General features: G+C 41.4%; 1 protein-coding gene across 10 annotated transcripts in view; it reads left to right on the top strand.

Moving 5' to 3' along the window:
* NBEA (neurobeachin) overlaps positions 1-26,531 on the top strand; it is an 862,398-nt gene that overhangs the window by 252,001 nt on the left and 583,866 nt on the right. For all 10 annotated transcript variants that reach the window (XM_075061639.1, XM_075061640.1, XM_075061634.1 and 7 more), the window contains exons 14-16: positions 19,996-20,075; positions 21,009-21,071; positions 21,179-21,276. In XM_075061639.1, coding sequence (XP_074917740.1) covers positions 19,996-20,075; positions 21,009-21,071; positions 21,179-21,276 — 241 coding nt within the window. The remainder of the gene's footprint in view (positions 1-19,995; positions 20,076-21,008; positions 21,072-21,178; positions 21,277-26,531) is intronic.

Here is a 26,531-nt window from a genome sequence, read left to right as displayed (position 1 = left end):
GGTCTGGGTCTTGGGGTTCCCCGGGCAAGGTTTTGGGGGGGACCAGAGTGTACCAGGCACTGGAATTCCTGGTTGGTGGCAGCGCTACAGGTTCTAAGCTGGTAATTGAGCTTAGAGGAATTCATGCTGGTACGCCATCTTTTGGATGCTAAGGTTCAGAGTGGGGAATTGTACCATGACAAGAGGTATCTCCACTTTTGAAGTGAGGATGCAGAGGATCTCAAAAGGAGTCACTACCAGAGCTGGGATTACACCTCAGGATTTCCTTGTTCCCAGCCCTCTGCTCATTCCACTACAAGATACTTAGTTTTCTGTCTATGATAAAATTCTAAAAAATGGCAAATGACTTTTGTGCTTACATTTTTCATTAAAGTGATTGAGAAGTGTATATCATAGTAAATCACCAGTTACCAGATGTAGTTTTCATCATTAAGTACAGAAATAGCTTTTCTATAGATACCCACCTCAGTTAATTCCCGCTTTTGTCTTGCTTCAAGCATAAGACCAAGTGGGAACTTCAATAACTTTACAGTTTGGAAACTTTGATGCACCCATAGAGGTGCCTCTTGTGTCTCTGTCAGGTCCTTGGGATGTAGAACCTTGGTAGTACCAGAGGGGCAGAGGCTGCAGAATATACCAGGTTCAGGAATTATTGTCATAAATCATCTTACTCTGTTCTGAACCTGTGAGATGACTGTTTGGTAAAACCAACCCACCAACCAACCAAACAAACCTCAAACTGATCTTTGTCTGGACTACAGAGTCCAGTGTTGCTATTTGTGGAACATCATCCATTGAGGGTGCTAGATTCCAAAAATTATAGTGTCTATAAGGCCAAAACTGTGGTCTGAAAATGTGTCAAATTAATTCAAGGCTTTAAATTTGATATAAGAGGGTTTTTTCCTCTTCAGAAAATCCACCTCATATTCACATGACAACTCTCCGTAATGTACCTAACTTTCTTGAATCTGCTTCAAATTGCAGACTCTGTCACGGGGTTTTCAGATATGCCAGTCAAACTCAGATAATATGCGGTTGCTTTCAGTATGTAGATTTCTTAGCAATTTAGAGTTCAAAGCTATGGGACACTTAACAGTATTTCATTATTTGTAGAGAGCTACAATATGTGCTATCAGGTATTGTATTTCCATCAGTATCAAGATGCTAATAAACCTCAGCCTTTTCAAAGCATGTAATGAGGGGTAATCGGATGCAAATTAGTAACACTATAATGTTGATGCCTTTAAAGCCTGACTGCTAATGAATATGTTGGAAGTTTTGTAAGAGACCTTAGAAGTGTAAGTATACCAAATTTTCAGTTTAAAATTAAAATAGCTTATGAAATACTGAAAAGGAATGCAAGAATTTCTAATTTTTTCAATTTTATGTACAGTTTTAAAAATTGCTTAATTGATCGCAGCTTGAAAAAATATAGAAATACTTGGATGGATCTGATTAATCTTTTGCACTGGAATTACTTCAGTCCATATTAGCTATTCCATTTATCCAGTCCTTTCAAGGCATTGTGTTAAAGTTTAACAAATGCTTTAATAATTATTTTAATGCTTTTCTTTAAAAAAAAATTCCTTTTGGTGTATTGTCTTGGATTTATATCTCAGAGGAAACAGTAAAGGCAGAAGATAATTCCTATAACAACAGCTGTTGAATTGTAGCATTCTTTCTTTGTGTTCTTATCACGCTTCTCTAATTCACCAAATTTTAATTAAAGTATATTTTAGTGTATAGTTTTAAGCAAAAATGTACTCACTGGCTATTAGTTATTTTAAAGTTTAAAAATTTAGAGAGAAAACATAGCTCACCTTCTTTAAAAAAAAAATATTCCATATTCTCATTGTGTTAAAAGCTCAGCATTCAGGAAGACAAAACCATTGCAGAGAAGCTAAATGAATTCTTTGCATCGGTCTTTAATGCAGAAGATGGGAGATTCCCACCCCGAGCCATTCTTTTTAGGTGACAAACCTGAGGAACTGTCCAAAATTGAGGCGTCAGTACAGGAGGTTTTGGAACTAAATTAAACAGTAATAATTCACCAGGACCACGTTGTATTGATTGAAGATTTCTGAAGGAACTCAGATATGAAATTGCACAACTACTAACTGTGGTATGTAAACTATCACTAAAATTGGCCTCTGTTCCTGATGACTGAAAGATCACTAACATAATGCCTTTTTTTTTTAAAAAAAGGCTCCAGAGGCGGTCTTGGCAATTCCAGGCCACTAAGCCTAACTTCAGTACCTGGCTTTTGTAAAGAGAAATTATGCCTCCCAAATCTGTTAGAATTCTTTGAGGGTTCAACAAACATGTGGACAAAGGTGGTCCAGTGTGTGTATAGTATACTTGGACTTTCACAAAACAACAAGGTCCCTCACCAATGGTTGTTAAACAATGTAAGGAGTCATGGGATAAGAGGAAAGGTTATCTCATGGATCAGGAAGTGGTTAAAAGATAGGAAACAAAGAGTAGGAACAAATGGTCAGTTTTCACAGTGGAAAGAGCTAAATAAGGGGGTTTCCAGTGGACCAGTACTGGGAGCAGTACTATTCAACATACTCATAAATTATCTGGAAAAAGAGGTAAACAGTGACAGAGTTTGCAGATGATACAAAATTAGTCAAGATTAAGTCCAAAGCAGACTGTGGGGAATTATCCAGTTTTGAGAGACCCCTTGGTGACTGGGGAACAAAATAGTAATAGAAATTCAGTGTTGATAAATTCAAAGTAATGCACAGTGGAAAACATCCTAAGTATATATACAACATGATGGGGGTCTCAATTAGCTGTTACACTAAAGAAAGAGATCTTGGAGTCATTGTGGATAGTTCTCTGAAAACAGCCCCTCAATGTGCAATGGCAGTCAAAAAAGCTAACAATGTGCAGAACAATTAGGAAAGGGCTAGAAAAGAAGACAGTACATATTACAATGCTACTATATAAATTTATGGTGTGCCCATACCATGAATACTGTGTGCAATTCTGGTCACAGCACCTCAAAAAGGTATATTAGAATTGGAAAGGTGCAGAGAAGGATAACAAAAATGATTAAGGTGGTATGGAACGTCTTCCATATGAGGAGAGATTAACAAGACCCAGACTGTTCATCTTGGAAAAAAGATGACTGAGGGGGGATATGACAGAGGTCTATAAAATCATGAATGCTGTGGAGAAAGTGAATAAGGAAGCGTTATTTTCTCCTATACATAACACAAGAACCCGGGGTCACCCAAGGTAATTAATAGGCAGCAGCATTAAAACAACAGAAGGAATTACTACTTCACACAATGCATAGTCAGTCTGTAGAACTCATTACCAGGCAATGTTGTGAAGGCCAAAAGTATAACTAGGTTCAAAACAGGATTAAATAAGTTCATGGAGAATGAGTCCTCCAATAGTTGTTAGTCAAGATGATCAGGGGTGTTACCTCATGCTCTGGGAGTCCCCAAGCTTCTGACTGCCAAATGGCAAGGTATTGATCACTTGATAATTGTCTGTTCTGTTTATTCCCTGTTAAAGATCTGGCATTGGCATTGTCAACAGAGAGGCTACTGGTTTAAATGGATCATTGGTCTGACCCAGTATGGCCATTCTTATGCCCTCGTGATAAGTTTATATGAAAAACAGGAAATAGTCACTTACCCCATCACAGTTCCTAGGGGCCAGGATAAATTTCACAACAGCAAGGACTGTCTTACTACAGGACAGATTGCTTGCACTTCAGTCAAAACTGAACACTATGGTATTGCATCTAGCGATAGCAGTACATACTTGCCTCATGTTGTTAGGGCATATGTTCAATGTACATATGTGATGCTGCTTGCCAGAGTTTGGCTGAGGTCCCTACAATTCTGGGTCAAGTAAGTATACTCCCCCACAGAGCATCAGCTCAGCACCATTTTAATTTGGTATTTTGCCCTCACAGTACCGACCTGGTGGCTGCATCCAGACAGTGCTCAAAAGGAGTGTCATTCATGACCCCATTGCCATCCAGTACAAAAGTCGCAGATGAGTCTGGGGACCCCATCTGGACCACCCTGCAGATACAGGAACATGGATCCCAGAGGACATGAAACTGCACATAAGTCTTGGAGCTCAGAGTCTTCAGGCTCACATGCAAGGCGTTCTTTCTGATCTTATAACATTCTATAGAGTAGATATAGACAAACACTACCTCAGCAATATGCCATATAAGCAAGGGAGTGCCATCTTTTTCTCCCTCTTCAGGGAGGCATTCAAACTATGGAGCTGTTGCTAGCTGCATGGCATAATCCAGATAGCTCTCCACCTTCTGGGAGCCAAGAACATCTTGATAGATTTCCTAAGTAGACAATCTGTCAAGAATCAGAGTGGTTACTGCTGAAATCGATCACCAGGTCACTATTCCATCAATGGCAATGATAGACCTGTTTGCCACCAAGCACAGTGCTGAGTGCCTAAGCTTCTATTCCAGAGGAGACAGGAGCCACAGGATCTGTGCCAGACATTTTCCTTTTGTAGGGGAATCAGGGCCCTCTTTACACTTCCCCATGGATTCTGCTAATCCCCAGAATCATTGCCAAGGTCAGATGAGACCATGATAAATCTATTTCACAGCTCCCTACTGACTGAGCAGCCTGTTGTCCACACAACCCCTGATCAGGCTCCCTGGCCACTCAGACCTAGTATCACAAAATCAAGATAAAGCATTCCATCCAGACCCAAAGTTGCTGAAAATGATGGCTAGGATGTTGACTGGCTGAGTGCCGTGGAAAGGCATGGCCACTGACACATCAAGGAAATCTTAGCACAGAGCAAGAAGCTTCCCATGAGGAAAACTCCTCCAAATGGAAAAGATTCTTGATATGGGTGGCCCAACACAGCCTAGATCTGGGGCAGGTTCCAGTACTGATGAGTCTGGACCATTTGCTGCAGTTAAAGTATATTGGGCTTTCATTTAGTTCAGAGTCCATCTAGAAGCTATATCATCCATTGATATAGCCACTCTTCGTCTTCTCTGATCTAACGGTATCTGAATTCCTTAAAGACTTAATGCATTCTTACTCATTGGTTACGGAAACTACTTCAGGATGGACCTCAACATTGTCCTTTTTGAAGCTTATGGAGCTCCACCCATCCATGCTCTTCCCAGAATGCTTTGTTCACCATCTTATTTTCGAGTGATCTTTCTGGTGGTTATCACCTTGGCCAGAGGAGTGAATGAGCTTCAGGCACTCATGCTGGAACTCCTTTATACCTTGTTCCATAGGGAAAAAGTGGCACTGAGGCGTCATGCAAAATTCACCCCCAAGATGGTTTCTGAATTCCACTTAAACCAGCCAAGCAATTTATTTGTGTTCTTCCTAAAGTCCTATTCCAAACCTTCGATGTATCCAGAGCTCTTCAGTATTGCATGGACATTGCCAAATCTTTCTGATTATCCTCGCATCTATTTGTGGCTGGCTTCACCAAAGGTCAGCACGTTTCATCAGAGACTATGAAAACGGTTAACACTTACTTCACTGTGCTACCAGTTGGCTGATGTACCTCTCACACTAAGGGACACTTACTTCACCACCCTTTCTAGTGGCTTATCTACATAGAGGATAATAACCTATTACTGCTACTAGTTCAGGGGCAGGCAAACTTTTTGGCCCGAGGGCTGCTTTAGGTTTTGGAAATTGTATGGAGGGCAGGTTAGGGGAGGCTGTGCCTCCCCAAACAGCCAGGTGTGGCCTGGCCTCCCTCCATCCCCTCACCCCCCCCCGCTTCTTGCCCCCGACAGCCCGGGACTCCTGTCCCATCCAATCCACCCACCCCACTCCCTGTCACCTGACCACCCCTGGAACTTCTACTCCTGACTGCCCCCCACCTGTCCCGTTCCTGAATGCCTCCCCAGGACCTCTGCCCCATCCACCCACCCCTTCTCCCTGACCACCCCTGGAACCCTTGCACCTGACTGCCCCACGCTGCCCCATCCAACCCTCCCTTCTTCCTGACTGACTCCCAGAACCCCTGCACCCATTCAATCCCCCCCATACCCTGCCCTCTGACCACCCCACTCCCGACCACCGCCCTGAACTCCCCTGCCTTCTATCCAAACCCCCTGCTCCCTGCCCCTTTATTGTGCTGCCTGGAGCACCAGTGGCTGGTGGCGTGGCTGTGGCTGGAGCCAGCCACACCGCTGTGCAGAACAGAGTCAGGCCACAGCTCTGCAGCTGCACTGCCCGGCTGCCCAGAGCATTGCGCCGGCAGCACGGTGCACTGAGCCTGTGGGGGAGGTAGAACAGTGGGGGAGGGGCCGGGGGCGAGCCTCCTAGGTGAGGAGCTCAGGAGCTGGGCAAGAGGGTCTCATGGGCCGGATGTGGCCCACGGGTCGTAGCTTACTCACCTCTGTACTAGTTACTCCTTTAGCTCAAGTGGTATAAGTCTGTGCTGTGGATCTAGAGGTTACATTTTTTCTGATGACCCTTCTGGAGACAGTCAGTACGGTTCTATATGATGGCATTTCTATTTCTTCTTTAAGTGTCTTCTGAATATTCCCGCTTTTGGAACATGAGTGATTGGTGCTAATGAACAATGCAGCCCTTCTACTAGAAGTGCTTGTTAGAGCAAATCATGCATCCCTCTCTAACTCCTCCCCTGAGAACTCCAACATGTTCTGAGGGTGGGGCTATAAAAAGGGGCACCATAGTAGTTGCCATTTCAATTCTTGCCAACTTGCTGACCAAGATGGGTTTAACTCGTTCTCATTCTCATTAAGATCCGTAACAGTTTAAATAAGTGCTCACACTTCTGAACCATCTCTCCCCTCCCCCACATGGAAAAAGGACAGGAAAAAAACACATCTCAAACTACAACTACAGGGAAGGAGGATGAGGCAGCTAAAGGGAACAAGAGACTTAGAAAGCCTGGGTAGATGTTTAAATTAATTGGGGGAGGGGAATAGTGAGGGGTCAATCGACTCCCATCTCCCTTTGCCTGGCCAAAGGGAGGCAAAGAATCTCTGAAGGAGAAGAGCGCCTTACTCACACACGTTCCCAAATCTGTGGTTCCCCCACCTCTGGGGCTGTCTACAACACTGTGGGTCTGATCAAGTTTCCTGCCCAGTGAAATGCATGGGTGGCTTTGTATAACAAAAATACAAAGCAAGGTTCATAAAATGAAAATACTTTTTCCCATAAGAATTCCAGTGCTTGAATGTTACCATTACTACATTTTAAGTGTCTTTTGGTATTTCAAGATGAAAGAATGAAGCCTACTGTCTAGAAATTTTACTGTAAGAAACTGAAAAATGTCACAGTATGGGAAAATGGCACAAGACATTTCATTGTCAGAGACAACTGAAGCTCTGAGCTAATTTGGCATAAGGCTTTTTAGATTTGGAGGAAATTTTAATGGAAATGTTGCCAATTTCAAAAATTAATTGTGGATGTTACAGTGCATTTAAATGCGCTGTATCTTTGGAAGCATGAAATGTCTGGTTAAACTGTAAACCTATTTCTTTTAGACATTTACAAAGGTTGATGCTTTCTTGTATTATGGACATATAGCTTCTCTTATTACTTGGGGAGGTAAGGAAATACATTTTCTTTAATAGTACAATAGCTTGATTTAATATCAGCGACAGACAAAACCTGCTTCAAGGCTTTATTCCTGTGTAGTGTCTTAAGAAGCAAAATGTGGGTGTTTTTGTGACCTTCTAGTTAAATGAATATTGTTTAGAGCCAATGTATTTGTAAGTTTATATAACAAGTCTCTCAGTACAGAAACTATATTTGCTTGTCATTTCTGTATACCTCTTCTGAAACGGGAATTGCAAGCACTTTGAATATTTCAAAGGTTGCTTAGTTTATGTAGCTTTGTAAATATTTTGGATCTGCTGCTTGGATACTCCTTTGTAATTTCAAGCAACAATGCTCATCTTTGGATTTTGTACAGTAGAAATTAAGGCTTAATTTTCAATTAATCAACACGCACAAAAAAAAGGATGCAGTACTTTAGAAATTTAGTACCTCGGAACACACATCAGCACACTGTACATTGATACAATCTACAAAGTGATATTTTACTATTTACTAGCAATCCAACATGGAAGGAAGTCCAGTTTTACACCTTGAATTGTGAGTTTTACCACTTAGAGTTGTGTTTTGTAACTGTTTTTAACCAAGAATCCACCAACTAATCATAATGGATGGGTTTCTCTCCTGTGGCAGCTCAAGAGTAGAGCTGAGTGAATAATTGATTTTTTTGTTCAGTGGCAGAACCAAAAACTGTAGGGGGGAAATAAGCCCTTTCAACTGAAGAGGAATTGTTTTGTTTGTTCTTACCAAAACAAAACAAATATTTGGGACCTTCTAAATGTTTCAAATGTCCTTTCAAAACATTTTTTACGAATGTTTTTTTTTGTTTTACAGTTTTCAGCCCAGTTGAAACTTTTTGTTGCATTCAACCCCAGTGTCCCTCCTTCCCTTGAGCCCCTCTGACATTCCCTACCACCCATCATCATGTTTCCCTCCCCCTCAATGCCACCCCACACCCCTTTCAACCTTATTCCCCACACTCCTCCTCCTGTCTCCCATGCCAGCAATCATTCACATGTGTTTTCTTAACAAAAATACTTTTGATTATATTCCTCCACCTCAACAAAAGCAGAACACTTTCCAGTCATATTTTAGCAATATGGTGTGTGAATTTTTTCCAGATTCCTGCCCTGGGAGGCACTTTAACTGATAGTGGCTGGATAGGTCCAGTTTGTGTGAAACTTGAAGGCTAAAAGTTCTGTTAACTCCCCTGTCCATGCATGCCCAGTGTAATCTGTCTGGGGCATGAGCCTTAGAACAGCTAGACGCATGCATCACTGCAGAAGCAAACTTTTTTCCAAACCACATTTTAATTTGATTTCCCCCAAAGGGCACATTGGGCCATGCACTGTGTTGGGGTAACTCCTGAACTTTGGAGACTTTGGTGCAATGGTCTGAGTCCTGGTTTGATCTCTCCCTCTGTGCAAAAAAGAATTACCAGAATAGATTAAGAAAAGCGGAGTGGGGGAACTGCATCTCAGGAACCCCTCTCCCGTACTCTCATGAAGCACACCAAATTTCAAGGCAATTCAAGTAGCATTACAGATCTTAGAGCACTTAGAGTAGTCGAACTTTGAACAGAAATCTGGTCTTAACTTTAAACTACAGCAGAGCTGCCATTCTGCTATAATCATTTTCTGTTCTGTTAAATCTGATAAAATGTTAAGACAGGAGGTTTTCACAAGGTTGCATATTTATAGCCATAGTATATAAAGACATTTAGCAGTAGGCAATTGAGACTAAGGTTCCTAACAGTTATATTCCTTCCCTCTTAAATTATTTTTCTGTGGAAATTGTAGAAAAGAAAATAGTTAACTCCTTTCTATTTCTTTATGATGGATGGTGCATTGTAATGATTGTATTAAAAATTGACTATTCCTCAAGTTGCCCAGGTAACGTCGGTGGTATGTTTCTGCTATTTACATTTTTATTTGAAGTTGCACCATTTCAAAATGTGTTATATGGCTATTTAAAACAAAAGCAAAGTAAGGACTGAATTGTTGCAGTATAAATTAAAAATCTTAACATGACCTGGAATGAAAAAAAAATGGTAATGGTGATGTCGTAAACCTATTAGTTCTCCAGTTACACTGGTCTGCAATTTTTGAGACGTCGTCTGCTTCAGAGATAAAATGTGGTATTTATTATGTATTTTGATGTGCTGAATTCAAATATGACAAAACAACTGATTGGCTACTGTTTCTAAGATATTTAAGTTTTTACATTTTATGTCTATGTATATTGTGTAGATAGTAGAGTTTTAATCATAAATTGTAAACCTAGGTCTTTTCATGTGTTTATGGTTGCTTTACATGATAATATTTCACCTGTCCTGTTTATGTAACACTTTAAAAATCAGCAAAAGGGTTATATAAATAAAATTTATTATGAAACAAAAGGCAAAAAACTATTATGTACATAGTTTAGTCCTATTCAGTGTCTACTCGGCGCTTCTTGGCTTGTCTCTTGTATTCATTAAATGGAGCATCTCTTGTCACTGTCCAGCAATAGTCTGCAAGCATTGATGGGCTCCATTTGCCCTGATAGCGTTTCTCCATTGTTGCAATGTCCTGGTGAAATCGCTCGCCGTGCTCGTCGCTCACTGCTCCGCAGTTCGGTGGAAAAAAATCTAGATGAGAGTGCAAAAACTGTATCTTTAGTGACATGTTGCAACCAAGGCTTTTGTATGCCTTGAGGAGGTTTTCCACCAACAACCTGTAGTTGTCTGCCTTGTTGTTTCCGAGAAAATTTATTGCCACTAACTGGAAGGCTTTCCATGCCGTCTTTTCCTTGCCACGCAGTGCATGGTCAAATGCATCATCTCGAAGAAGTTCACGAATCTGAGGACCAACAAAGACACCTTCCTTTATCTTAGCTTCACTTAACCTTGGAAATTTTCCACGGAGGTACTTGAAAGCTGCTTGTGTTTTGTCAATGGCCTTGACAAAGTTCTTCATCAGACCCAGCTTGATGTGTAAGGGTGGTAACAAAATCTTCCTTGATTCAACAAGTGGTGGATGCTGAACACTTTTCCTCCCAGGCTCCAATGACTGTCGGAGTGGCCAATCTTTCTTGATGTAGTGGGAATCTCTTGCACGACTATCCCATTCGCAGAGAAAACAGCAGTACTTTGTGTATCCAGTCTGCAGACCAAGCAAGAGAGCAACAACCTTCAAATCGCCACAAAGCTGCCACTGATGTTGGTCATAGTTTATGCACCTCAAAAGTTGTTTCATGTTGTCATAGGTTTCCTTCATGTGGACTGCATGACCAACTGGAATTGATGGCAAAACATTGCCATTATGCAGCAAAACAGCTTTAAGACTCGTCTTCGATGAATCAATGAACAGTCTCCACTCATCTGGATCGTGAACGATGTTGAGGGCTGCCATCACACCATCGATGTTGTTGCAGGCTACAAGATCACCTTCCATGAAGAAGAATGGGACAAGATCCTTTTGACGGTCACGGAACATGGAAACCCTAACATCACCTGCCAGGAGATTCCACTGCTGTAGTCTGGAGCCCAACAGCTAGACTAGAGCCAATCAACAATTTTAAGCATCATTTTCGTTCTCAGTGACCCAGAATTAGTAAAGTTTGACTACATTTATTTCAGAAGCATTTTGGCTGTATAGCAGTGTTATCCATACTCCTTTTTTCTTAAAAGGCACTAAGTGATATCTGAATTTTTGAAGTCAAGAAACCTGCGAAGAAAAGCTTTAAAACTTATTATTTTTCCTCTCTGAGTCACTCTTAAGTAATGGCTGCATCAGCAATACATTGATTTGGTGGTACATCCCTACCTATCCTGGCTACTAGCCATTGATGGACCTATCCTCCATTAAGTTATCTAGTGCTTTTTTTGAACCCTGTTATAGTCTTGGCCTTCAGAACATCCCCTGGCATTGAGTTACACAGGTTCACTATGTGTTGGGTGAGGAAGTACTTCTTTTTGTTTATTTTATACCTGCTGCCTGGGTGATCCCTCATTCTTGTGCAAGTAACATCTCCTTATTCGCTTTGTCTACACCAGTCAAGTTTTTGTAGACCTCTATCATATCCCCACTTATTCTTCTCCTTTTCAAGCTGAAAAGTCCCAGTCTTTTTAATCCCTCCTCATATAGAAGCCATTCCATACCCTTCATAATTTTAGTTACCTTTCTCTGTACTTGTACCAATTTCAATATTCTTGAGATGGGGTATCCATATGTGCACACAGTAATCAAGATGTGGGTGTACTATGAATTTATATAGTTACTGTCTTATTGTCTATCCCTTAACTAATGGTTCCTAACATTGTTAGCTTTTTTTGACTGCTCCTACATATTGAGCAGATGTTTTCAGAGGACTTATCATAATGACTCAATGATCTCATTCTTGAGTGGTAACAGCTAATTTAGACCCCATCATTTTATATATATCTAGTTGGGATAATATTTTCTCATGTGCATTACTTTGCATTTATCAAGATTGAATTTCATCCGTCATTTTGTTGTCCAGTTTTGTGAGATCCCAAAGAGTTTGTAACTCTGTGCAGTCTGAGTTGGACTTAACTATCTTGAGTAGTTTTGTATTGTCTGCAAATTTTACCACCCCACCTTCCTCCTTTTTCAAGACAATGTGTGAATGTTGAACAGTACTGGTCCCAGTGTAGACCCCTGGGGGACACCATTATTTACTTCTCTCCTTTCTGAAAACTGTTTATTCCTACCCCTTCTTTTCTATCTTTTAACCAGTCACTGATCCACGAGCGGACCATCCTTCTTTTCCCATGACAGCTTACTTTGCTTAAAAGCCTTTGGTGAAGGACCTTGTCAAAGACTTTCTGAAAATCTATGTACACTATATCACCGGGTTCCCGTCATCCATATGCTTGTTGACCCTCTCATAGAATTCTAATAGATTGGTAAGGTATTTCCTTTTACAAAAGCCATGTCGATTCCTCCCCAACAAATTGTGTTTATCTGATAATTCTGTTCTTTACTATAGTTTCAACCAGTTTGCCTGGTACTGAAGTTAGGCTGTAATTGCCAGGATCACCTCTGGAGCCATTATTTAAAAATTGGCATCACATTAGCTATCCTCCAGTCATCTGGTACAGAAGCTGATTTAAATGATAGGTTACATACTATAGTTAGTAGTTCTGCAATTTCACATTTGAGTTCTTTCAAAACTCTTGGTGAATAACATCTCATCCTAGTGACTTATTACTGTTTTAATTTATCAATTTGTTCCAAAACCTTCTCTAATGATGCCTCAGTCTGGGACAGTTCCTCAGATTTGTCATCTAAAAAGAATGGCTCAGCTGTGGGACTAGTTACTTCTATTACAATCTCTTCTATATGCCTCTCTGTGGAGAGTTTTAAGCAGAGACTACACTTTTGAGTGTGGACCCCACCTTTGGTAGGGCACTTTGCTCTTGGTAAATTAAGAACAAGGTCTTATTTCTCAAAATTATTGTGAAGCCAGTTGGTCTATCCTTAGATAACTAAGACAGTGGGCAAAAGAACTTTGCTTCTGGCCAGGTGGAATGTGTCTTGTTGTTTTTAATAACCAGCCAGTTTATAATTGGACAAAGTACGTTATCTTAACTAAATTTAAATCAGTTACTTAGAGGAAGCCATGTAGGATCTGCCTTAAAACAGGCCAATTACAGATATTGAGAATCTTAAATCCTTTAAATCCCACTATTTCTCTGCTTATCACCATTGAGCCCTGTGCCCTCTCCAGCAACATGTGGTCTAACCATGTGGGGATAGATTCACGAAAGGACTAATGTTTCTAGCTCCCATTTTAGGTCCCACAGGGATTCACAAAGCCCCAGCTCATCTGCCCTGTACACTGTAGGCACCTAAACTTGTTCATCACCTACATTTTTGCAGTAAAAGTTTACTAAACATCTATGTTTCTACTCGTGAACATGCACACTGCAACCCCCCACCAGGCATCTGGATGCCTAAGCCCCAGAGTGATTCATGTATCAGGAGAGAGTGAAGGAGCCTCACATCAGACTGTGCTATAGCCCAGTGGCAAGAGCACTCACCTGAGAAGTAGCACATCCCAGTTCAGATCCATTCTTCCTCTCATATGGAGGGGGTACTTGAACTGAGTGTTTCCCACAGGTGAGGCGAATACCTTTACCACTGGATTAAAAGTTTTATGGGGTAGATCCCTGGCTTATTGCTAAAATTGCATGGGTATTTCATGAAGAAAGGGTCTGCCACTAAGAATCCCAAATGAAGGGAGGTGCATCCCTGCAGCCTGGGCTGAAGCAGTTACCTCCAAAAGAGAGATGGGGCTTAGGACACATGCCATCTTGACATCTCCCATTGGTTGCTTTAGGTTAAGGCCCTATCTCCCTCCATTCCATGTATAGGGAGAGTGGGTGCCAAATTCAGGCTTTGTGAAACCCAGGGATTTTCTAGGCACCTAAATGATACATGTCCTTGTGCTTAAGTTTCTTTGGGAATCTAGTCTTTGGTGATTTAACTGAAGAAACTGTCAGTATTTTAAGTTGCAATAGTATTTTCCTATCCCAATAAAATCTTTAAGAATTTTAAATCTAATCCTTTGGTACAGTCATATTTAAATTTATCTTACAATCAGTGTTGAAATATTGAGGAGGTTTCCTTGGGTTGGTTTCTTTGTGAATCCTTCTCTATTTTTGTTGTAGAGATGGGCAGGATGCGTTGTTGATTGCTTGCTGTTTAAGCTGGATAGCAGCGGGCCTGTGGGTGGATACGACGGATGTTCTCTTTAGAGTTTTTATGCTTTTTTTCCTATTTTCATGACATTATAGAAGAACACACCTCTTTCAGACTTTTTTAGATTCAAATTGGTTGCTGTCACTTTTTCTTTGCCTCTATGCCTTAGTCAGTTGGCTTAGGTGACATGTTCAGTTCCTGAATATGCAGTCTGTTTGATGAATATGCATATTTTTGTTGCCTTCTTCCAATTACACTTGTTCTATGTAGAAGTTTTTGTGTGAACAGTGTTTTTAAAATAACTCTGAGAAAGTCTTTAACTTAAATAGTTCTCAATGTAGTTGCTGATTCATTATAATAATTTTGAATGAATTATTTTTCTTGTCTTCCTGAGTGGGGTGAGTGAGTTCCTTGAGTGCTACCAGTAATTAATTAATTTCCCATTAATACAAATATTCTATACTTAAAAGTCTTCTTATGTTTGTAATTAGTTTAGCAAGATCATTTGATTCCATGTTGATAGGTAAAGCATTTTACCATGTAGACAGCAATGATATTAGGAGCTCTGTACTTATCTAACATATTTGTAAGTATGTATTTCACAAAGGTGCTTTCGATTTCAACATTTAAGAAATAACCTAAAAGTTTAAAATATTTCAAACTACACATCTTTTTCCTGGAGTTTTAAGGACACAGAGGGTTTTATTTGACAAGAGAAAAGGGGAGGAGTGAGTTGGTATAGGCCTACTTTATCCGTACGTTTTATGCTTTGATAAGGACTTCAGTTCTGCTTCTCTTTGAAGTCTTTCTTGTGTTTTCTAGTTGCAATCTTTACAATTAAAAGTCCTATCAAATATTTATACAAAACATCAGTCACAATAAACAAGCTTACATCCATTTTTCAAAACATAAAATAAAAGAAATTGGCATAGAATGTTAAACCAAGATAAAGTTTAAAATGCAGCTCTTTTGAATTTATATAAATACTCTTAGGGTGTTTATAAACAAGGTTTTCTGGCTAACGAGGGGTTGTCTTCCTAACATTTGCGTTTCCATGGGAGACAAACACTCACCCCTCCCCGAATGTCTTTGATTAGCTTGTACACTTTGTAACATAACTAGCTAAAAATATGTATTTTTATATTCAAACATGCTGGTAACTATGTATTAATATTCATTAAAATTCAAGTTCATCTCTACCTAATAGTAAAAATAGCTTGTAATAATTGACGTCTGTCTACCACAGCAAGAAGTGAAAGAAACAAGAAAAAGGGGGGAAAGAGGATAATATTCCCAAGCTAAGAAAAAAGTCTCATTTCTGAAGACAGGCCACCTCTTTTATTCTCAGTGTTACTAACTCTCACAAATTTATAAGTAACATTTGGCTCCTGCTTCAAGCGGTTAGATGAAAAGCACCAGTCATCCCATGACTTAGAGAAGCAAAATCAGAGAGAGATTTTTCCCTACTGGTGCCCTGTAATCGAGGGGAATGTACAAACTTACAAACTGTGAACTCTCATCCACCTCTTTTGGTGTTTATGGGCCCTTCACAACCTTTATTCTGAACCCAGAACATCATACTGTTACCTTGGGGAATAAGAGATGGGGGCGGGGAATTGTCATCATTCACCCATTTCAAAGATGAGCAACTTGCATAAAGTCTGTTCTGGCATTTCTGGTAATAGAACCTATGTCTCTAATCTGATGAACCCAGGCCTGATCCACTTTGTCACATAATTTAATTTTTTTTCTGTAAGATTAGGTGTTTCTGAGACCCACATTAACCCCCTCTGGTTCTGTCACCTCTGGTGGAGAGGGCACATGTTAAGAATTAATGATTCTGCTGTTGCTTCAGTGCTAAAAAAGTCTAAGTTTATTAGCCTGAGACTCATGCCTTTTAAATCCAGAAGCCCCATGCTCAGTCCCAGCAGAAGACCCGAACAGAGAGGTTGTTATATTTGGTTATGCTACTTATAGCCAATAGATAACATTGTGATCCCAGATCCAGGAATAGAAGTTCAGAATCCTGATGCTGAGCATTCTGCCGTCTCACAAATTGTTAGCATACTACATAAGTGTGTGTTATATCTTCCTTTACATACTTATCCACACACATGCTGTCCCCCTTACAATCAATTACTCCTATATCGCTGAAGTAGAAGAGGTCTATGCAGTGGATCTGAAGGCTGTTTATCGAACCCTGCTGGTGACCCATGTGGGGATGAAAAAATATACACACACATATGAAGAAAAGTTAATGTGAGGAGCCTGAAGTAGTTGTTGGAATGATTTCATATTGCAAAAAGTATTTAGAAGTGAATTTGTGTGTTGTGCTAATATTTTTCTTGTGTTTTTAGTGTTTAAATTTTGGGTAATGGGAACTGTCCCTGTAAGAGCAGGAGGTAGCAACTTATTATAGAGAGTGTTTGAGACTGAGTGCAATGTAAGGGAGAGTTTTGCCTATCTCCAGAGAATGGAAGAACCTGCCTGTGTAAGCTCCAAAAAGGTCAGCATGTGATTTAATAAACTTCTCACCAGAAAGCAAGCCTCATTCTCTAAGGTGTGGTGTTAGCATTTACTGGGCACTTTCTGGCCTCAGGACATTGCTAATGAGATATAAAGCTTTTCACCTGTAGATCACTAGTTTGAATCAGGTTCAGCTCAGCAGAGATTAACCGTTACTCCCATCTAATGGAAGTTTCATAGCCGCTAAATGATTTGAGTTGCCTGGTCCTAGTGCCAGCTCCCACATGACAAATTCATCACCATGCTTTGCACTAGATTGTATGTTGTTTCAGGCAGGGACTTCCTCTTGCTATGTGTTCTCCAGGCTCTAGCATAATAGGACCTGGTTTTGTTTGGGTCTTCTAATCAGAGGTCCCGCAGTAGGGGCCAGAATTGGATTACTCTTGATAAACTTGTGCAGGATGACAACACTGTAACTGTGTGTCTCACATTGGAGACAGAGAGGATGATTTTTAAAAAAATCAGAAAATAAACCAGAAAACTATGATTTAACCTTGGGCTCAAAAATTGAGATGATGGTGGTAGTTTGTTTTTGTTACCGCATAATCTTTGAGGTCTGATTTATTATTTTTGAACTCTGGGGATGGCAGTACTACATTCCAGAAAATAAGGCTGTGTCTCCATTAGTCGCTCTACTAGCATCAAAGCCAAATGAGACTCATAAAAGTGGCAAATTTACAGCAGCAGAATCCAATTTACTTAGCTTCCCTACTTTCCAGTATTGTTGTACCCAGTCTAGTATTAGGCAGCTGGTGTGCTGTAACTGCTGTGATCGTTGCTTATTCTGCTGTTTATAACTATCTTCTGTTCCCTTGTGCGCGTCCCATCTGTTTGTTTTGTCCACCTGTTGAGTCGTCTTATTTTAAATTTAGATTGTGATCATCTTGTAGCAAGACACCTCCTACCATTTCCCCCTCTGGCAATGCTGGGGGCTGTTGTAAATCAGCCCCACTCTGTACAGTGGGTGTCTTCCTCCTCTGTTGTTCTCTTGTCTGTATGTTCAAGGTAGGCCTCAGGGCAGGCACAAGGAGTGCTCCTCCAGCAAACAAAAAGAAACCAATTTTCAAACACAAAACAAAGGGGACACTTTCCCTGCCCCCTCACTGGGCATGGGGGTACAGTGTTGTCGACCTGTTGTTAGCTGAGGTGTCAGTCTTTCCCCTAAGCAGGGCACTCAGTTTTGGTTGTTACCTTTCTAGGGAGGAGAACTGCCTCTCACCCCAGAGAAGCCTATACCCCTGCTGCCACTAGCCCTGCAGCAGCTTGTCTCTCCTCCCCTTCTCTGGCCAGAGGAAGGGTTTTTAAAGGTCTCAGGCAGCCCTTTATTGGGTTCAGATGTCCCTATTTGATCTGAGGTCTAACCTCTTCCCAGCTTATAGGAAAAAGGGCCTTTATCATTCTAAGGCTAACATATCTGCCTTACACTACTCTCTTGCATCCCTATCCATGAGCCCTTCCATCCAGCTATCATCCCCCTGTATACCTGGAGCCGGCTGTGTGAGCTGCAGTCAGTTCGCTTTCAAACCATGCCAAAGGCGCACATGTACACACTCATGCTCTATACTCTCCATTTCCTCACCCTCATGCCTTGCCCCAATACTAAGTGGAAGGACCTATTGCCAGCTGTTAAGGGTAAGGAACCCCGGTGGGTCAGTCTGTATTCCAGCCTGTTCCCATGGCCTGCCGAGGGTATTGGTTGGTGCCTCCCTCATGGAGCTGTGAGCACAGGCGTATACCTGGTATGGTTGGTTTGGGACACCTTCCTGCAAATCACTCCTTAAAATTTTTCTCCTAGAAATCCTTCCTGTCTTTTTCTTCTCATCAGTATCACACCCTTGGCTATCTCCCACGATTTAAGTTTTGTTTTGAGGTTCTTTCATTATAATCTCTCAGGAGGAGGTTCAGAGCTTTAGTCTTGACTTTGGAGAAAATACTGCTTCCACAGTATGGAGAACTAGATTAACACTACTCCGCCAGTGGAACTCATATGGGTTGACATGGAGAGGCATGAGGAGATGCATATATCTGAAGTAATTAGGGGTATGCTTTCTGAACACAATGCAACCACATAGAATATAGCATGTTAGGACCTTTTGGCTGGGAGCACAGTATCACTGTAATGATGTAGTTGCAGTCTACTACCTTGAAATCCAAATTCATCTTTGCATTTTATGTGGGAAGAGGTCAGTTGCATGATGGCATAAAAAATTCACGCGCATAAAAATATTTTTCTCTGTTTAAAAGACTGCTTCTTTTGTGTTGGATCTAATAACAATGACCATATTTTCAAATACCTGGTGTAAGGCAGAGACTATATTTCAGACAAAGACCTCAGAGACTAGAAAATGTTCCTCACAGTGGTTCTTAATAATGTTTCATCCATGAAATGGGACAGAAATATAGCCACTGAAATAAAGAATGTTATTTTGTGCAAGTTAAATTGCTCCTGAAAAAGTAACCTAGGCTATTTTATTTATACCACACACATTGTGTGCTAGACATCACCAGAAAGATGGGAAAGATGCAAGGGAGTTTTCCAATTTAACATACAATATACTAGTAAAGGAGATGAATGGGGAATCAAAAAGAAGAAAGGACGAATGAATAGACTGTGGTGTTTATTGCATCTTATTGTTAACTTCCATTGAGTTTTTTAGATTTTTTTTATAGTCTGTTTTATTAAGAACTCTTGAATGAAGGAATACTGGTTATAAACTATTGTAGACAATGTATTTTTAGCTGGCATGGATCTATTATTTTACTGAACTGGCAATTTCTCTTTGATTATATAGGATTAGTCTTTCTTGCAAGTAATGCCATAATCAGGTTAGAATTAAACAAACAAACAAAACCTTCTGTATAGTGTTCCATCCAACTGGTATAACTTTGATGGTTTAGTTATTGTTAGCCCATATTAGATTTTCATTACCTAACATTTGATGTTTCTGTGTCTCTGTAAAAACTGTGATTAGTTTTTCATTGAAAAGGAAACATCATCACATAAGGAATTTTGATTATACATAATAGAATTCTGAAAAGTTTGTGTCATCATTTGCAGATGCTAACTTTCGTGTAGTTAGCACAGTACTCATTCTACTGCAGGAAATGCAATCCCTTGAAAATGCTGCTGTCACTAAGAGCAGATACATATAGTAGATTTAAAAGGTGGTGTTTTTTTCTTCTTCCAGAAGGTCCTCGGCCATCACAGAAAGAAATCATATCATTACGAGCATTTATGCTTCTGTTTTTGAAACAGCTTATATTGAAGGTAAAATAATCTTATTTGAGAATGTTAGCAATTTGATAAATGTAACAAACTTGAAGGCCCAAGGTAGATATTGAGTAGTTTCTAATGAAGGACTAGACACATAATTCCTGGCAATTATTTTGTATAAACCTGATTAATAATACTATTAATTAGTCTGTTCCAGTAATACTACTTAACCCTTCCCCCCCCAAAAACAAACAAACTAAAAAACCACACCTACCCTAAATGCAATGAACTTTTAGAATATTTCATATCAGTCATGCGTCACTGCTTTTATATCTGTTTTAACATATTTATAGACCAAAAAGGTACAGACTCCTAACCTGCTGCTGTAGAGTCCTTTAAAGCATTTAGGCCAGATTCTCTACTCCATGGCACTGTGGTAGAGATTTAATTGGTACGAGAAGGGGAGAGGTCAATCAGGAAGTTAGTTACAGCTGCTTGATTCTGTCTGGCCCTGGTGCAGTTTTCAGTAGTCTTTGAGCTGCTCTTGTGTCCCAGATGACAAATTGTAAGCAATGGATCATCTGTCATTTGAGAATAACCAGGGTGCAGGGTTCAGTGTGTTCTGCCCACACTTCTTCTCTCATTCTTTCTTTGTCCAGATATGCCCCTTTATTTGGGAACTGTGGGAATGGGCTGTAGTTGGCAATGCTAGCTTTGTCTGCTGCAAACTCCCCCGACACTACAAATCCTGTACATTGGGGACAAGGATTTGTACTGTCTCTTTTGCACTGTCCAAGTGGTAGATGGGCAGAGTGGAGGAGAGAATCTAGCCCTTTGACTTTAGCTGGTACTTCATTCATAAGATAATTCTAGGCATTGTTAGTTTTTAATGGTATCCTATTTTAGAGAGACTTTGTGTCAATAATTTTCTTAGGCAGAGTGTGAAGAATGTAAGCTCTCTGTGAAGAAACATCCATTCTTTTTCAGGATAGAGGAGTCAAGGAAGATGAGCTGCAGAGTATATTAAATTACTTATTAACAATGCATGAGGTAGGTTTCTATAATTACTTATCTTTAACTGTAATCAGTTGTACCAGCTTTATGGAAAGCATTCAATTAAGAATATTTTCTAAAAGATTTTGATGCTTGTCACATAGGATGAAAATATTCATGATGTGCTGCAGTTGCTAGTGGCTCTAATGTCAGAACATCCAGCATCTATGATACCTGCGTTTGATCAAAGAAATGGGATACGGTAAGATGGAGAAATGACAATATATTTTCGAAACTAATCTCCCTCCAACCTGCTTCCTTTCCCACAAACATAAAAAGTGCAATTTCTTGCTTTTGGAGTACAAATACATGTATGGACTATACTAAATCTAGAATGTTATTCTTTCAAAACATGAAAGCTTTTATAACATCAGTCACACAGAAGAGAAAAAAAAGATAGGAATGACCTTTCAGGTCATCCAGTTGGTCATCCTGGCAAATGTCAGGGTTGTTCTCCAACAGTTCAGATGAAAATGAGTAAAGTTATGTCTAAAGTTGACTTTCTAATAAAGCCAACATACTTTCACTGTTTAATTCTTCTTTGCTTTATCCTCATACATAGAATATGTTTTTAAACAATAGTGGCTCACACAAATACTCATTTATTGTCTTGTGACCTAATCTCTCTAGAGTGTAAATGAGAAGATAGGGAGGATGTTAAATAGCATCTACTAGAAATAAATATTTTTAAATCAGCCTGAATAACTTGCACCCAAGAGTTCTGAAAGAGTTGGCTGAAGGTATCTTTGGCCCACTGATGTTAATTTTTGATCTTGGAATTCTGGTGAAATTCCAGAAGACTGGAAGAGTGGTGATACTGTGGCAATATAAAAAAGGGCAAGCATGATGACCCGGCTAGTCAAGGTAGCCTGACATCAGTCCCAGGTAAAATAATGGAAAAATTGATACAGTATTTAGTTAATAAAGTGTTAAAGAATGGATAGTTGATTAATGCCAGTCAACGTGGTTTTATGGAAAATAGGGCATGTCAAACCTTATCTCCATTTTTTAATGAGATTACAAGTTTGGTTGATAAAGCCATAGATCAACAGCGCTGGAACCTTGGTAGAAGTGGTGGGGCATGAGTATTCTTAAGAGGTTTCATCACATGATCATCTTTAATTAAAGAGTAATCTTTAATCCCTGGAGACTCCAAGCTGATCCTGGAGGATGACAACCTTACCTGGGCGGCGCAGCCTGTGGGGTAGGGGCATGGGTTGGAGGCACCTCTGAGGCACCCCAGTTCCCTGCTCAGGGCAGGTGGGGGATCCAGGGTTCTCCACAGCGGCCCAGACTCCCTGAGAAGCTCTTACCATGGCCCATCTCTGGCGTCCAGCCTGGCCAGGGGATGGGGCCTCAGGGAGAAGAGAAGGACGACGGGCAGGGCCGTGGATAGGGGCCAGGCCTCATGGTGAGGGGGAGCTAAGAAGGAGGTAAGGGCCTCCCGCAACAGGAAGAGGTTGCCACCACTGTCAGGGGCTACACTCGCACCTGCTTGAGACTTGCAGTTTGGGGGGAAATGCAGCCCCCTGTCCCCCAAACTACACCTGAGTTTAAAAGGTGGCATGGCCCTCTCACTTTTAAAAGGCGAGGGGCTGGTTTCCTGGCATAGATTGAATACATGTAGACTTTCGTAAGATATTTGACTTGGTACTATACAGCATTATGATTTTTTTAAAAAAATTATGTAATATTGATAAAGAACAGCTAAATGACAGATTAAAAAAAAAGGTTAATTGGGGAATCATCTTTGGTGTTTCTAAGGTGCTCTGCAGGGATGGGATCTCTACTAGGCCTGACACTATTCAGCATTTTCTTCAATTATATGGAAGTAGATATAAAGTCATTGGTAATGAGATTTCTAGATGGCACAAAGATTGGCAGAGTGGTAAATAATGAGAGCAATCATACAGGGCCCCTTCAGAAATATGTGTTTTAATATAGCCAAATGCTAGGTCATATATTTAGGGGGGAAATGCAGAATGTGCCTACAGAATGTATTCTGGAAAGCAGTGACTGAGAAGGATTTAGGGGTCCCAGTGGAAAAGTAATTCACCATGAGCTCCCCAGTGTGATGCTGTGGTGAAAAAGGCTAATGTAATCTTTGGTTCAGGGGAATTAGGAGTAGGGATGTGACTTTACCTCTGTATAAGACATTAGTAATATCAATTCTAGAATACTGTGTTCCATTCTCATGTCAACAATATTCCAATTTTTGAAATATTGGAGAGGGTGCAGTAAAGAGACACAAAGTATTTGAGGGCCTGAAAGTGAGAGACTTGCAGCTCAATCTGTATAGTTTCTCTTAGAGGGAATTGTGAAGTAACTTTTTTAATGTACAAGTATAAAATACCAGCTACTTAAAGAGTTTTTTAATCTAGCAGAGAAAGGTATAAGAACTAGCAGTGGAAGCTGAAGCCAGACAAATTCTTATTAGAAATAAGGAACAAATGCTTAAAGTGAGGGTGATTAACTATTGGAACAATCTACAGTCTAAATGGTGGATTTCCCATCTCTTGATATCTTTAAATTCTATAAAATTCAAATTTTACAAAACATTCTATAGATACATTAGAAGCAAGAGGAAGACCAAGGGCAAGGTGGGCCTGTTACTCACTGAGGGTAGAAGGAGACTAATAACAGAAAATATAGAAATGGCACAGGTATGCTGGGGTCGGGGTGCGGGGGAACGGAAGTGGTAGATATGGTATATCTTGACTTTAGTAAAGCTTTTGATCCTATCTCGCATAACCTTTTCATAAACTAACGAGGGAAATGCAACCCAGATGGAGCTACTATAAGGTGGGTGCAAAACTGGTTGGAAAACCATTCACAGAGAGTAGTTATCGGTGGTTTACAGTCATGCTGGAAGAGCATACCAAGTGGGATCCCACAGGGATCAGTTCTGAGTCCAGTTCTGGTCAATATCTTCATCAGTGATTTTTAGATAATGGTATTGAGAGTACATTTATAAAGTTTGCGGAAGATACCAAGCTGGGAGGGGTTGCAAGTGCTTTGGAGGATAGGATTAAAATTCCAAATGATCTGGACAAACTGGAGAAATGGTTTGAAGTAAACGACTGAGAGGGAGGAGGCATGATAAGTTTTCAAGTACATAAAAGATTGTTGAAAGCATAGGCGCCGACTTCCCCTCTTTTCCGTGGGTGCTTGACTCGCCACTCAGCCCCTGCCCCCCCTTCTATGCAGCCCCAACTCCTTCCCTAAAGTCTCCACCCCCTCTCTGCCCCTGTTCCAACTCCTTCCCCAAATTCCCTGCCTGGCCCCACCTCTTCCCCTGAGCGTGCCACATTTCCACTCCTCTCCTCCCCTTCCTCCCAGACCATGCTAATGCTGTCAAACAGCTGTTTGGCAGTGGCCAGGGAGGAAATGCTGGCAGGTGGGCGGAGGAGCGGGGATGCAGCGCACTTGAGGGGGAAGAGGAGCGGTCAAGGGGGAGGGGAGCTTGCCTGCTGGTGGGTGCAGAGCACCCACTAATTTTTCTCCATGGGTGCTCCAGCCCCGGAGCACCTATGGAGTTGGTGCCTATGGTTACAAGGAGGAGGGAGAAAAATTATTATTAACCTCGGAGGCTAGGACAAGAAGCAATGGGGTTAAATTGCAGCAAAGGAGGTTTAGATTGGACATTTAGAAAAACTTCCTAACTGTTAGGGTAGTTAAGCACTGGAATAAATTTCCCAGGGAGATTGTGGAATCTCCATCACTGGAGATTTGTAAGAGCAGGTTAGACAAACACCTGTCAGGAATGGTCTAGATAACACTTAATCCTGTCATGAGTGACAGGGACTGGACTAGATGACCTCTCAAGGTCCCTTCAGTCCTATGATCCTATGAAATTAGGACTCAAAGCCTTTCTGGAAGATGTCAGGCACAAGTTATCGGGCTCAACACAGGTAACTGTGTCAGATTCTGTACTCTGCATTATATAGGCAGTCAGACTAGATGATCTAATGGTCCTGTCTTACCTGATACTGTATGAATTTATGACAATGTAGCGTTATAGATATATACAGTGGTCACCGTTAAGTGTGTATATTGCATATGATAAATAGTTTTAGTATTTGCATAATTAAGTCTAACTTAAGATTGGGTATATGTGCCCAATCTGTGTGCAGACGAAAAACAGCAAAATTCCCTGATTGCGCTGAAAGGAGGAAGAGCCCTGAAAGACTGCCTAAGATGCGAGTCACGGAGAAAAGAACTGGCATTTATGACTTCGTAGTCTGCTGCAAGGTGGAGTTGATAAGTGGCAGAAACCATGGGTTGTAGGTGAACCCCTGCTTTAGGGAGGCTAGCCTGTTGGCCCTGCCCCTTCCACCCAAGGATCCCCTAAGGATCCACCCCGCATGCCGGAGCCCTGAATCCGCCCCCAGTAAAAGGAGAAGCTCTGAGGGGGCTCCATGACCAGAGGAGCCCCAGTTCACCCACCACAGCCACATTGGTCTGAGCCGCCGCCACCAGCACCATCACCCCAACCCACTGCTCCCCCCACCCCCCCGAGCAACAAGCTGAGCTGCCAGCCTCCCCAAGTGCTGGGCCATCTCCCCCACTCCTGATGCCCCCCTCAGCTGTGTCATGGCCCCTCTGCCCCTGAAGGCTCTCTTCTGCCCAAGCTACTGGACCCCCCAGTGCTGGGCTAAGCTGCAGGGCCCCCCAAATGCCAGGCCGGCCCACCGCCTGGTGGCCCACCTAGCACCAGCCTCTCCCACCCTTGAACGCCCTCTTCTGGCTGAACCACTGCCCACACCAGCGCCGGGCCAAGCTGCTCACCACCCAAGTGCTAGCTCCTGCTGCCCCTGACGGTCCTGCCCCCAGAGAACGGAGCCGAGACTCCTCACTTTGCTGGCTCTTGCCGCCTTGAGCAGGAGAAATGCAGCTAGCAGTGAGGACCTCCAGGGGGAGAGGTGGGCGAGGTGAGTGGAGGAGATGGTGGGTGTCTTGGGGAAGGGGCGAGGCCACCGTGGCTCAGGTGTCCAACGTCAGGTTGGCAGCAGCATCAGGGAAGACTAAGGCCTGGTCCACACTACGACGTTAAATCGATTTTAACAGCGTTAAATCAATTTAACGCTGTACCCGTCCACACTACAGTGCTCTTTAAATCGATTTAAAGGGCTCTGTAAATCGATTTTTGTACTCCTCCCCAATGAGAGGAGTAATGCTAAAATCGATATTATTATATCGAAATAGTGTTAGTGTGGACGGAAATCGACATTATTGGCCTCCGGGAGGTATCCCACAGTGCACCACTGACCGCTCTGGACAGCAATCAGAACTCAGAGGCACTGGCCAGGTAAACAGGAAAAGCCCCGCAACTTTGAATTCAATTTCCTTTTGGCCAGCGTGGAGCTCTGATCACACAGGTGACCAGCGAGCTCATCAGCACAGTAACAATGCAGTGTCTGAAATCGAAAAAGAGCTCCAGATGGACGAATAGAGTAC

This window comes from Chelonoidis abingdonii, chromosome 1 (genome assembly GCF_003597395.2).
Source record: "Chelonoidis abingdonii isolate Lonesome George chromosome 1, CheloAbing_2.0, whole genome shotgun sequence".
NCBI lineage: Eukaryota > Metazoa > Chordata > Testudines > Testudinidae > Chelonoidis > Chelonoidis abingdonii.
The sequence above is the reverse complement of the archived record's forward strand: the minus strand, read 5'-3'. Positions and strand labels throughout refer to the sequence as shown.